This window comes from Podarcis filfolensis (assembly GCF_964270895.1).
Source record: "Podarcis filfolensis genome assembly, chromosome: 8".
Classification (NCBI taxonomy): domain Eukaryota; kingdom Metazoa; phylum Chordata; class Lepidosauria; order Squamata; family Lacertidae; genus Podarcis; species Podarcis filfolensis.
Window position 1 is genome coordinate 51,133,165 of NC_139611.1, and position 12,765 is coordinate 51,145,929.

General features: G+C 40.8%; 2 protein-coding genes across 2 annotated transcripts in view; one reads left to right on the top strand and one right to left on the bottom strand.

Annotated features, from left to right (window-relative positions):
• The window catches only part of SMPD3 (sphingomyelin phosphodiesterase 3), a 590,910-nt gene that overhangs the window by 558,459 nt on the left and 19,686 nt on the right, over positions 1–12,765 (top strand). The gene's annotated exons all lie outside the window — the stretch shown is intronic.
• MBTPS1 (membrane bound transcription factor peptidase, site 1) overlaps positions 1–12,765 on the bottom strand; it is a 32,011-nt gene that overhangs the window by 10,443 nt on the left and 8,803 nt on the right. Inside the window, exons 8-17 of the mRNA XM_083624870.1 lie at positions 11,815–11,882; positions 11,224–11,326; positions 10,058–10,209; positions 8,142–8,303; positions 6,250–6,394; positions 4,932–5,120; positions 3,477–3,649; positions 2,403–2,518; positions 1,788–1,944; positions 773–897 (exon numbers count right to left, since the gene is read on the bottom strand). Coding sequence (XP_083480996.1) covers positions 773–897; positions 1,788–1,944; positions 2,403–2,518; positions 3,477–3,649; positions 4,932–5,120; positions 6,250–6,394; positions 8,142–8,303; positions 10,058–10,209; positions 11,224–11,326; positions 11,815–11,882 — 1,390 coding nt within the window. The remainder of the gene's footprint in view (positions 1–772; positions 898–1,787; positions 1,945–2,402; positions 2,519–3,476; positions 3,650–4,931; positions 5,121–6,249; positions 6,395–8,141; positions 8,304–10,057; positions 10,210–11,223; positions 11,327–11,814; positions 11,883–12,765) is intronic.

Below are 12,765 nucleotides of genomic sequence, written 5' to 3' on the forward strand. Positions count from 1 at the left end.
TGCAATTCTCCCTTCAATATATATCTTAAAAGACACAGGTATCCTTTCAAGATCCCAATCTGGCAAAACGTCCCACAGACTCCACCCCCCTTGTCTGTCCCACTGCTATTATTAGTTACTGCTCTTGTTCTTGTTATTATATATATATATTACCCACTCTTCACAAGAAGGTCCCAGGGTGGGTTACAGAAATAAAAATACTGCATTAAAATAGCTTAAAACAAATTACAATCACAACTAGGGTGGGTCATTCATATAAATGAGTCTCTCTCTGTGTGGACATAGATACAGATATCTCCAGTGTTGAAGGCCAGGGTAAAGAGGTGCATACACTGAACACTGTACAATTAAGATGTCAAATGCACCTCTGTGGGAATGGAATCCCACAACTTAAGGGCTGGCACAAACAATGCACTATCCCAGGCTACCACCCACAATAGCTTCTGAGTGGTGGAGCTATCAAGGTGGCCCCCTCTGCAAACATCCTGTCCATCAGTCCTGTGGTAAGGGAAAAGAGAGCCTGCTTGGGTCAAACTACACAGGGCCAATGGACACCATCATCAACCCCGTGAGGAGGAGAGTGAGGCAAGCAAGCAGAGATATCAGGGCCTGTCCCAGTTACACTGTCCTCTACCTACCCTACCCTACTCACCCTGCCGCCCGTGTGTGAACCTTACTTTCTGTATGATTTATTTTAGTATTTTAAAATTGTGTCTTGGCAGACTGGTGGCATATAAATGCAATAAATATATAAGACACCCAGTTGACTTACTTTCATGACTTGCCATGGTAAAATCTCCTTCATACAGCCCGTCACTAAAGGCCATGCCCCACACCGAGAGAAGATCATTCAGAGCTGGAATATTAGCTCCCCCAGTATCAGGCATCCACCACTGCCTACAAATGCATCACCACAAGGCAAGTTATCACAACCCAGAAAACACTGTCATTTCTTTGGTGGGTAAATTTGAACTGCCACGACCCACACCTAATGTCTATGCTGACACAGTAATCACCAAAGACAACAGGATTCATATTTGGAGAAGCCTCAGATATGCAGAGGTTTTACAATATTCCATGCGCATCTGCCAATGACTGAAAAAGTTTGCCTAGGCCTCTTTAAAAAAAAGAAAAACAGCTGAAGTTTATTATTATTATTGATTAAACTTCTCTACTGCCCTTCATCCAAAGAACACAGGCTGGTTTGCAATATAAAAGCACAAAAATACATACCATAATAACAAAACAAAATTAAGTCCCCCACCAGTTTTTGAACAAAACAATATTTCATAAATTCATTTAATTAGCCAAAGGCCTGGGAAAACAGGAATGTTTTTGCCTGGCACCTAAAGACATGTAACTAAGGCACCAGGTGAGTCTCCCTGGGAAGGGCATTCCACAAACAGGGAGCCATCACAGAAAACGCCCATTCTTGTGTTGCCACCCTCCAGACCTATCGCAAAGAAGGGACACAAAGAAGGGCCTTAAATGATGATTACAGGGTCCAGGTTGCTTCATATGGATGGAGGCAGTCCTTGAGGTATTGCGGTCCTGAGCCACTTAAATATTCAGACTGATTTAAGTTTTTCATTTTTCTACTAACATTTTAAAGCTTCCCTACAAGTGACAAACTACATCACCCAACAACCATTTGATTTTGAAATCCTCTGACTGACCATCTAGAAAATTCTGAAATAAAAAACTGACCTCTAGGTGAGCTGTATAAAGGACAATATAGGATACAGCAGGCAATGGCTTCAATCTGGCCAGTTCCTGAAAATCCATACCTTGTGTTTTCATCGTAAAACTTGACTTTCCTCATCACTGAGGTGTTGTACCAGTCACTGAATATTATGAGTGACAGTCCATTGTCAACATCTCTCCTCAGCTTAGTGATTTCTTCTGGAAAATACTCTTCCTCACTGTCCACCATCAATAAGGTCCCTGCAGGAAAAGGGGAACAACAATTCAGAATGACAAAAACCTGCCCAACATCACTTTGCCCCTTGCTTGCTCCCAGACCTTTTTTATGAAGGGAGATAGAACAATGCATGGCCCAACTTTTTGCCTCAGAGAGCAGATATCCAGTGATTCACATCCTGTTTTAATACCGGGTTCTCCCTTTGACTAAAGACAGTCACATTTATCCTCCTTTCTTGGCTTCTGTGACCCTTTTCAAGCAGCTTTCTGGCCAGGCCTCCCTCCTCTCCTCTCCTCTCACTCCCAAGTCTCATATGGTGATTTTCCTCTGGCTTAAGGAAACCAGCAACCTCCATTTGGCTCCTCTCCTGTTTTGGCCTTACATCTTTCTTTGGCCATCCCATCCTCAATTTGAGAGCTTGGGCAAGCTCTCCTCCCCAAAACTGCTTTGATATATAAACAGCAACCTCACAATTACTTACCATACTGACTGGCATCGAAACAAGTGAAAGGTGAACCGAGAACTTCAACGAAATACCCCATACTTCTCAGATGTTGGTACATATCCCTGAAGTTTGTGTGGATGTGGTCACCGTTCCTAAATAAACCAAGTGAAGTATGTAACCTGATTTTCTTGTCATATTACTTTCTAAGGTTTTGGTATCTTAAAACAATATATGTGCACAGTTTATGGACAAAGCCTATCACTTGTGGTTCAGGACCAATGGCAGATAAGAAGGAATATAATTTGAAATACTGTGTGCATATAATAAACTAAAAAAAAAAATATTTCACAAGGTATGAAGAAGAGGGGGGCTGTTTTACCCTGAAGGCCACATTTCCTTCCAAGCGCCTGCAGTGGACAGGGCCAAAGAAAAAGCTACATTTGTACAGTAGGCTGGTTTCCATACATACCCCTCTGTATTCTTCATCATAAAAACAAGAGGCATTTACCACAGTTTAAGGAAACATTCAGCAGGCAAAAACATTTGGGTTGCAAAGCCAAGTCAGTGAGATATATGGCTTGGGGGTTTGTGCAACAGCTTAGCGTCATGGCTTAGCGTCATGTGTGAACCAGACCACTGCCATGTTCAATGACTTTATATCTTGCTTAAAGCAGAACAAATCCCAATAGGGATTTATTTTTAGGATATATTTTGGGGAGGACAAAAAAGGAAAATGCAAATTACACAAGTCATTAATTTGAGGATGTAGTTTACCTCTATTACTGTCACAATGACAAAGACCTATTTTCTTTCTAAGCTAGGATGAAATACTGTAATTTGTGAATGAACCAGATTTTCATGGAATGTCAGACCTGAGTTTATAATTTCCCCTAGAACTACAGAAGATTAGGCAAATCTCCATGTTATCTTGAGAACAGAATTGTATTTCCTATTTTGTCAATGTTATTACATGCCAGTATCATCACCACCACCACCAATTATCCACCCTTTACCCTAAGGTCCCAGAGTGGGTTACAGCATTCAAAACAGTATTAAAAACAATTTCAAACAGTAGTAATGGTCAGTAATGCACAAAACACACACACACACCAGTCTAAGGGATCATTCTTCATCCTCAAATTATCCCTTGGGAAATATCCTGGTGGATAGCGGAGATTGTGATATTGATCCCAGAGGACACGCTTACTACGTGGGGGTGTCGGGATAACTTTCACTTTTATTGGGAGTTTCACGGTTGAAGTCTGTTCAGCACCAGCTTTCGACTGAAAGAAGTAGAAACAAAAAGGAGCCTGTTGTACCGCAGAATGCTCCCCCAAACAAAATCCAAACTACAGAACATTCAACTGATAAATATTTTTTAAAGCTGTCATTCAAATACATTCCGTCCCACCCCTTACCCCACCCTCACAATCTCACAGTATAATACTGTGGTGTAGTGGCTTAAATACGGAAAATACAGCTTAAAAACCCCAGTAAGCCACAAAGCTCACCAGGTGACACTAGTCAGGTCACTCTCTCAACCTTCCCTATTTTGCAAGGTTGCTCCAAGACTACAGCACCACTCTAACCTCCTTGGACAAAAGACCAGATACAGACGCTGAAGTATGTCAGATTTTGTGCTTGTATTTTCCAAACAGTATTTATGCCATGTACTGAAAGGATGGATTTTGTGTTCAAAATCAGCTTGTAAGAAGAGATCATCAGCTGTCCAGAGAAGAAATCTTCAAGAGTCACACAAAGTGTGTCCAAGTACCTGGGCAAGACTAAAGCACTCCTTTGGGTCCCATGGACTTTAAAGCTAGATGATGCTGTTTCGTTCCTTTGTTGTTGGTGTCCACACCCCTAACATACATCAATATGCCCAGTAGGTTTAGATCTCAAGGCCAGCCCCACTTGGTATGAATTAACAAAAGCATTTATGAAAGCAACCACAGAGTGGGTGAGGAACCTTTTTTGATCAACCTTCCAGGGGGGCATGTCAGTGGTGGGCAGAGCTAGACACAAAACTGGGCAGAGCAATGAAGGTCCATTTTACCTTTGTGCAGCAGACTAGTTCGTGTACACACACTCACCCCTCTCTATCCTCCATCCTTTATCCAGCCAAGCAAAAACATGCAAGGGGTGTGTGAAGCAGGTGAGAGGTGTGGTCTGGGGTGAGTGGGTGTGGCTGAGAAACAGAGTATGGGCCAAAGAGAGTCCTGAGTGACAGACAGGCTGGGAGGGCTGCAACTGGCACCTGCACTATGTGTTTCCTGCTGCTGGTCTAAGAAAAGCACATGGTCTAGCAAAGCCACAACCTTCAGAATTCTATGTCAGTTTTCAGACATGGAAAGAGAACACACTTGCCTTTTGCTTGATCTTTAAGCACCCTAATTCAATCATCTAGCTACATTTCATGCTGCTGTATCAATAAGGGATGCTAAAGTTATATTACTAGCATGTGTTTCTCTCCTAGTTGCATTTTTTTTGCTCAGTCATGTGCCATACTGTGCTAGGGTAAACAACAGCAGATTACGGCTTAATAAGCAGCAAAGTAAGAAATACCTCATTTTCGGCCGGAGAGGAAACAGTGATCATGACGTGTCCTTGTGCAATGCCTTCCCATGAGGCTGCTTTCTTTGCGACAGAAATAGAAATTGCTAGGTACCCTGACCAAGGCCATAAAACGGGGGAATAGGAGAAAGCCACCTCAATGTAATCTCCATTCTGTGGTAAATAGGGCTGCCAGTCGGGCTAGATAACACAAAACAAAACGTGGCTTGGTTAAAACACTGATGGATATAAATAAATAAATATATATATATATATATATATATATATATATATATATATATGACTCTGAACTAACATGATCCCTATTGATGGCTGTGTAATGCATTTTGTTCATTAGATCACTTGATGAATAAATCGCCACTTCTATGGGCAGGACTCAAGAAAACTCAGCAATGAATTTTCTGGATCTGCTCTTCCTTACTAAATAGGAATGACATCACCTTTGACCTGCAGGTTAACAAAGGTGGACTGGAGAGCCCTTTTGTGGCATCCTGGAGGCACAGGCATGAGGGAGAGAGAGCAACATGATGATCAGGAACTACACACAGTGTTTTGATATACGTTGCCAATTTCCAGAGTGTAGTGGAAGCACTTCATCAGAACTGGATGCAACAGTCAGGCAGACCGCTGGTCTTCCTGTCCCCTACAATCTTAAAATGCTTATGCTGAAAGCTTACAATATAAAAACATGGAATCATGTACCCAGTTAGCACAAAGTTAAAGCCATTTAGGGATTGTTGTTGTTTAGTCGTTTAGTCGTGTCCGACTCTTCATGACCCCATGGACCAGAGAACGCCAGGCACTTCTGTCTTCCACTGCCTCCCGCAGTTTGGTCAAACTCATGCTGGCAGCTTCGAGAACACGAGAACATTTAGGGATATATGATGGCAAAATGTTCTGTGCTAGAACACTGTTGAGCTAAAGAATGCACAAGCAGATTGCTGGTAACTTTGTTGTGCAATATATTGCTGAATCTGTTGCGCAACAGCATAACTGATTCCTCTCTTGTGCAATACAAAAACTCAACTGTCCTCTAGCTCAAGAGGCTTTATGCCAGCAGACAGAATGCTGGATATAGCCCCATGTTGCTGCATTCATCAAACCACTTAATTGTTCTCAAAAATTAATTGTCATGTTATCCTAACAGCAGATTTTGAAATTTCTTGTATAAAATTGAATGAGGGTGAATGGACTTAAGTTTCAATGGGATGCATATATTTAGGATCAGGTCTTCTCAAACCATCTCATCTACAGGAGGAAAGAGAAGCTAACATTCTGCAGAATAAGGTTCAACTCTTTCAAAGTCTACCTTGTCTACAATTCTTCCAGTGACTCCCATTCCGTTAAGGATAGTAACGTTCACAATTGTTGGCATGCCTCCATAGTAGATAGGTTGGGAGCAGTACGGCCACATGTAAGGGCATTCCGTCAAGTCGATGTAGCTCGGACTCAAACTAAACAGTCAGGAAAAAATGAATACATGTATAAATACAGTCAATAAATAAACATGCCATGAGCCTAAAAGACCAGTGTTTTAATCTTCTCCATTAAATCCTAGGCTTTAAAAATTAAAATTGAAATTGTAAATACACCTGGCAGAGTCAAATATGCTCGTATTATTTTGAATCAATACAGTCATGGAAATAATAGCAATACAGTGGTACCTCAGGTTAAGTACTTAATTCGTTCCGGAGGTCCGTACTTAACCTGAAACTGTTCTTAACCTGAAGCACCACTTTAGCTAATGGGGCCTCCTGCTGCCGCCATGCCACCGGAGCACGATTTCTGTTCTCATCCTGAAGCAAAGTTCTTAACCCGAGGTACTATTCCTGGGTTAGCAGAGTCTGTAACCTGAAGCGTCTGTAACCCGAGGTACCACTGTACACATTTTTAAAAGCATAAATAAATAGAGAAGATTGTTTAGTACAGGGTGGACAGACCTCTGGCTACTTTGTTTTTTACTAGAACCCCAAGATCTACTTGCCAGAACTAAGTGCAAAAGGCATAGACCATGTTCACACTCCCATGTACTGTACACTCAACTGTGTTTCCAGTACTCGATCACGTGTTATCCAAAACACATATGCATCCTTTTCCTGCTCTTATCAAATACTACTGTTTGATGCAATGTTTGTCTATCAATGATACAGAATGAAGGGACTTCCAGGGCATTCATTTTTGGGAAAAGAAAGATGGTGGCTACAATGGTGGCCTCGGGAATCCCAAAGGCAGAGACCTCAACATGTGTCACTAGCAGTGGTGAGTCCTAGCAGGCATCAGCAGCAGAAATGGTCCCCAGCCCGAAGTTACTGTATCATGATGCTGGACCACTTGAAAGGGTGTCAATTTGCACAGCAAAATGCACCTCCAGATCTTGACCACAGTTGAAAATATGATAGCCTCAACCATACACGAGCTTAGCTCATTCTTTTGCTGTTTTGTATTTAAAGTGCCAAAGGTACTAAGCACTGTATAACAGTTAAAAATCACAGGCCTTGCCTGCAGTCTTACAAACTTGATAATAAATATTTTTTGTAAACTGCTTGGAGATTTTCTTACAATCAAGCAGGACATATATTTTGTTAAACAGATAAATAATTTGCATTTTTTTTTATCTCTCAGGTTTGCCTTAAGCAAACCTAATTAGGCAAGTGTAAACTACTGAAACCAGTTCCACCAGGCTTTCAGTAGCAGCTATTACAGCAGGCTGCAGCTGTGAAGAGATGAGAAGCAGGGCCATCCCATCAGCTCTCCCGCAAGACCAGCTCTATCAAGCTCCTCCCACCCCTAAACTGCTTTCATAACAACTGGTCATTACAAGAACTATTTAAGAATTGGTGCCTGTGATTATTTACCACCACCACCACCCTTTCGTCCCCATTACTTTTTTCTCTTTTGTGTTGTGAGTTTTTGATTGTAAGTCTGAGGGCAGGAGCTGTTTTAATTGCCTCTACATTTAAAACAAACAAACAAACAAAAAAAAACCCTGGATAAGCCTTTTCAGTGAGATGTGGGTTTTGCTCACAAACAAAATAGCAAAACCCTCGCTTAATCACAAAAGAAGTTTCAGAGATGGAAAAAAGCTGGTCAATTTAAGTTATCTTGGCTGTGCCGATGCATTCTTGGGTCAACATATATTTCATAACATAACCAAAAAAAAAGGTTTACTTTTGAGTTATTAAAACATGCACACAGTCTTACCTGGCCTGTGGTTTATAACTATTGAGAATCTGGTAGGCTCTGAGAAGATCAAGTTTGCCATGCCCTTGCTCAAACATGTTGACCCCAGGAAGTCGTCGTGCGGATGCAATAAGGGCCTGTTTCATACTAGCTGGATTCACCATTTCACGCTTCTGGACTGTGCTAAAAATGAGAAATAGTTGTAATGTTATACTATTGTCCTGGCATCGATCAAGTCAAGATGAAGTTAAAAATGAATGTTACAGATAGGTAGCCGTGTTGGTCTGCCATAGTCAAAACAAAAAAAATTTTTTCCTTCCAGTAGCACCTTAAAGACCAACTAAGTTAGTTCTTGGTATGAGCTTTCGTGTGCATGCACACTTCTTCAGATACCTGGTATCTGAAGAAGTGTGCATGCACACGAAAGCTCATACCAAGAACTAACTTAGTTGGTCTTTAAGGTGCTACTGGAAGGGAAAAAAAATTTTGTTTTAAAAATGAATCACAGCCTTGTTGTAATAATTTCTTTTATTACTGCAACCTTTTCTAATACATTTTACTGAAGTAAACACTGGAGAAATTGGTATAAATAGTACCTTCTCTTAAACACACACACAAAAAGAAGTACTTAAAATTTTGCCGTCTTCTTTACTACACCAGGAATAATTCACCAATGCTAACAGAGTACCACTGAATTGGACAGCACATTGGCACAGAAAATTGAAGTACAAATTTTAGAATAAATATAAATACGTAATACAGCTTCTACCAGGGCTCAGACAATTTTCTTCTATATTCCAATCCTATGCATATTACTCAGAAGTAAATTCAAGTGAATACAAATGTAGAATTTTTAAACCCAGATTTGGATATCTTGTTCCCTACAGCAATGGTTCCCCACCTTTTGGTATGGCAACCCACAAGCGGTGTTTGATTATAGTAAGACATAGTCTCAGATAATTATTAATGATGCAGCCTGCTTCTGTATTTTGCCATCATAGCAGTCACTGCTGAAAAGTCTATCTCACAAACATATGCACCACCAAACATCAGCAGCACAGGCATTGCTTCATTATCAAGTTCAGGATACTCAGTAATAATGGAGTAATTCTGGTAGCATGAAGCCAACATTCAGAAAACCTTACTTCCAACAAATTATTTTTGAGGACCCAATCAGATGACAGTTTAATAAGTTCAAGGACAACTTCACAGCATCATTGCAAATGGTTTCTAAATGCATTCTAACTTTTCTTCAGCAGAAAAGCAGTTGACAAAATTTTGACAAAGCAAATGCCAAATCACCTCTGGCTTAACTATTAACTAGCCCTGGCGGATCCGGTGATGGTTTGCCACAAGATGCTCGTACAGGGAATTGTTTTGAGTGAATATTACTGCACGCCTCTGTTGTGCAGGTGCCTGTGTGTCAGAGGCAACCAGTTAACAGTTGCTGAAAACAACTCCCTGCATGAGCACCTTGTGGCAAACTGTCACCGGATCTGCGGCCAGCCACCATAGAACAGTTCTTGAGTCTTTTCAGATGCTTAGTTACAAGTGACAAACACAGCATTTTAATATAGCAATGAAACAAAAAGTTGGGAAAGGTATCATTATACCAGTTAAGGATTAACAGCGATAATTATTTGTGGTCTGTGGCCAACTTGTGCAAGCTTTGCAACTTACTTTCAGGCTGTGACTCATAGGCTAAGAAATACTGCCCCCGGGGTTCCCACTCCCCCCGCTGAAATTGTATGTGGAAACAGCATCCTATGGTAGCCAGCAGAAAAACTTGTGGTATGCTTCCATGTGCTGCCCACAGCAGTTTCTTCAGTTTGCATATGTACTCATAGGCCCCCAAAAGCTGTTGATCCCTGCACTAAGCCAATTCATCTTTATTTAAGTAAACCTTTGTGGTGCTTGCATTCTCACTGAGCACTTACCTTACTAGCAGGGTGACAGCACCTGCCACCACAGGTGAGGCCACACTGGTCCCAGAGAGAGAGCGGCATCCACCCTTCATGCCAGAACCTCTTACTCCAGAGCCGTAAGTAACGATGTCGGGCTTGACTCTGCCATAACCTCCAGGCAGTTCCTTGGGAGGAAAACAAAATAATTTCTGTTATTTATACAGCTTTTGCCAACTTGGTATCCTCCAGATGTTTTGCACAGCAACTCTCAGCAACCCCAGCCAGCACAGCTGCAGTTAAAAACATCTGGAGGTCGTTAGGTTGGCAAAGCTTGCTCCAACACAATAGGCAAAAATCTTGCTGTTCTTTTATAAACTCAGCATTGGCCACAATTTTTCAGATTCTGAGATGATTGCCGATGCTTCTTGTTGAATGTCACTATACGCCCACCACACACACTCACTGCTGCTATCAGAAAACAAAAAAGAAAGGACAACAGCAAGATTTTTTATTAACTTGAAAACTATTGTTTGCATATTGCAAGGAAAACTGTCTACTTCCTGAATCAAAAGGTAACTTTGGGATGCTTTGAGATGTTACTGTAGTATTAATGTATCATATGCATCATCAACAAGATGATTTTAAAACTTAACAGAGAAAGATTCTGCATGTTGAATTTATTTTTATGTTCAATGTTATCTATGTATACAAACATTTTTATAAACAACTTTGTATTTTTGAATTAAAACATGAAGATGCAAAAGCAGTGGGTTTCTAGTTCTTCTGGCACTAGAGGACTGAAATTACTATAAATGCACTCAATTCATTACTGCTGGTGCAACATCATCATGAGTAAATTTATTCAGTCACAATGCACTGTGTCTCCCAGCATCTTTGCAATATAAAACTTTCCTATAATAATGATGAACAATTTCCTACTTACGAATAACGGGCCCTAACCATTATTCTGATTTTTCTGATTATATTGATTTTTTATGCGAATTTCCTTATTTAAATTTATAGGCAATCCCAAAGACGCAAGTCAAGGAATAAGAGGAGGCAGGGCTGGAAAATTAGCAAAGCTAAGTAAAAGCCAATCCAGATTGAGTAAGTTCCCACAGCCTTTCCTGTCTTAACCCTGCACCGAACAGGTAGGTCTTGCATGCTTCCCAAAGCTGCTCATGCTTGAAGATGCTTACCCAAGTGGTCATTCCCCTTGAGGAGAACCGAGCAATGTTATCTTCAAAGTCAATGCCGCCTACTCCAATCACATCCATCTGGTCAGCAGGATTGTTGAGTGTGCTGAAATTAGTATTGAATTGTTATTTATCACAGCCCTACCTCAGCTTTCGACAAGAAGATGAGAACAAATCTACATAGTTCTGTTCCCCACCCTTTACTTAATCCTCCCAGGTATTTTATGAGAGAGACACATAAGAGAACAGGCCTTGATCACCTGGTGAGCTTCACAGCTGAGCAGCGATTTCAACCAAGATTTAGAATCAAGGAGTCAGACAAGGACTTGTAAAACATATATTATTTATTTTATTAGATTTCTTACCTACCCGTTCCTAAAAGGTCCCAGGATCGGTTGCAACAACAAAATATACAATCATAAAATGTTTGTTAAGCCACTTTGTTAAACCTTACCTGCCTTGCTAAGTACCTGTCATCAGAATGAGCTCTGTTGCCATAGAAACAAACCCATCTTTTTACATTTTTTTCTGAAGGGAAAAGGTGTTATTTTATCTGTGGATGTTACTTTGAAAGAACACATCATTGGCACTTACCCATATAAAGGGCCATCATTTCCAATAGCAGAGACCATGATCACATTGTTGGCTGTCAGCTCCCATACCTGGAAAATTAAGAAACTTAGATTGCTGAAACATACTAACAAGTGATGATGATGATATATCATAATCTTTACAACCCAGAATTACAAACGAATAACCCCCTCCCTGAGAGTCTCAGAAACCAATCAGTAACATACTACTCTAGGTGGTACCTGCTTGTATCTCTCAGGAGATGCTAACAATGAAAACAAAGGAAAACCAGGTTAGACGGCCCTACAGAGGGGGGGGGAGGGAGAGACCCATTTTGTGACCTAAAATTCAAAGTAACTACACAAATCGATACTGAGTTGGAATTAATGAACTCAACAAATGGATACCAGATTGCTGTAAAGGAGTATTGTCAATAACCACATCCTTAAATTTAAATCTTTCCAAAATCTCACTATTGTAACACAAGCTGCCTGGAGGAAATGTGAAATAAATTCCTGCTGTTCCAATTCCACAATGAGGCCCACATACAAATTTATTAGTGCTAACTCAAGCAGCTTTTAAGCCACATCTCACTGACATAATCAACTTCTGCTTAGGTGGCACCACTGAAGGTGGGTAACTCTCTTCCAAAAAAACCTAGTATTTCCACACAGAAAAATGGATGGGATAAACTTCTCTGTGACATGACAGTTTCCACTGCAGAAAGATCTGTTGTAGTTGGAGGAGGAGCATTTGATCATGTGAACACCGACCTATTTTGAATATTCCTTAGAGGTAAGCATGCCTGCAAAGATAATAGTGTACGTCCTAAGACCCCATGGGATGCTCCTGCCATTTTTTTTTTCTTTTCTGAGCAGCCTCCTGAACCTACCTACAACCCAAAATCTGTTTCAGGGGCTTGGGTGAACCTCTAGGACAGCAAAGGAGGGGGGAGTCTTTTTTATGTGAACAGAA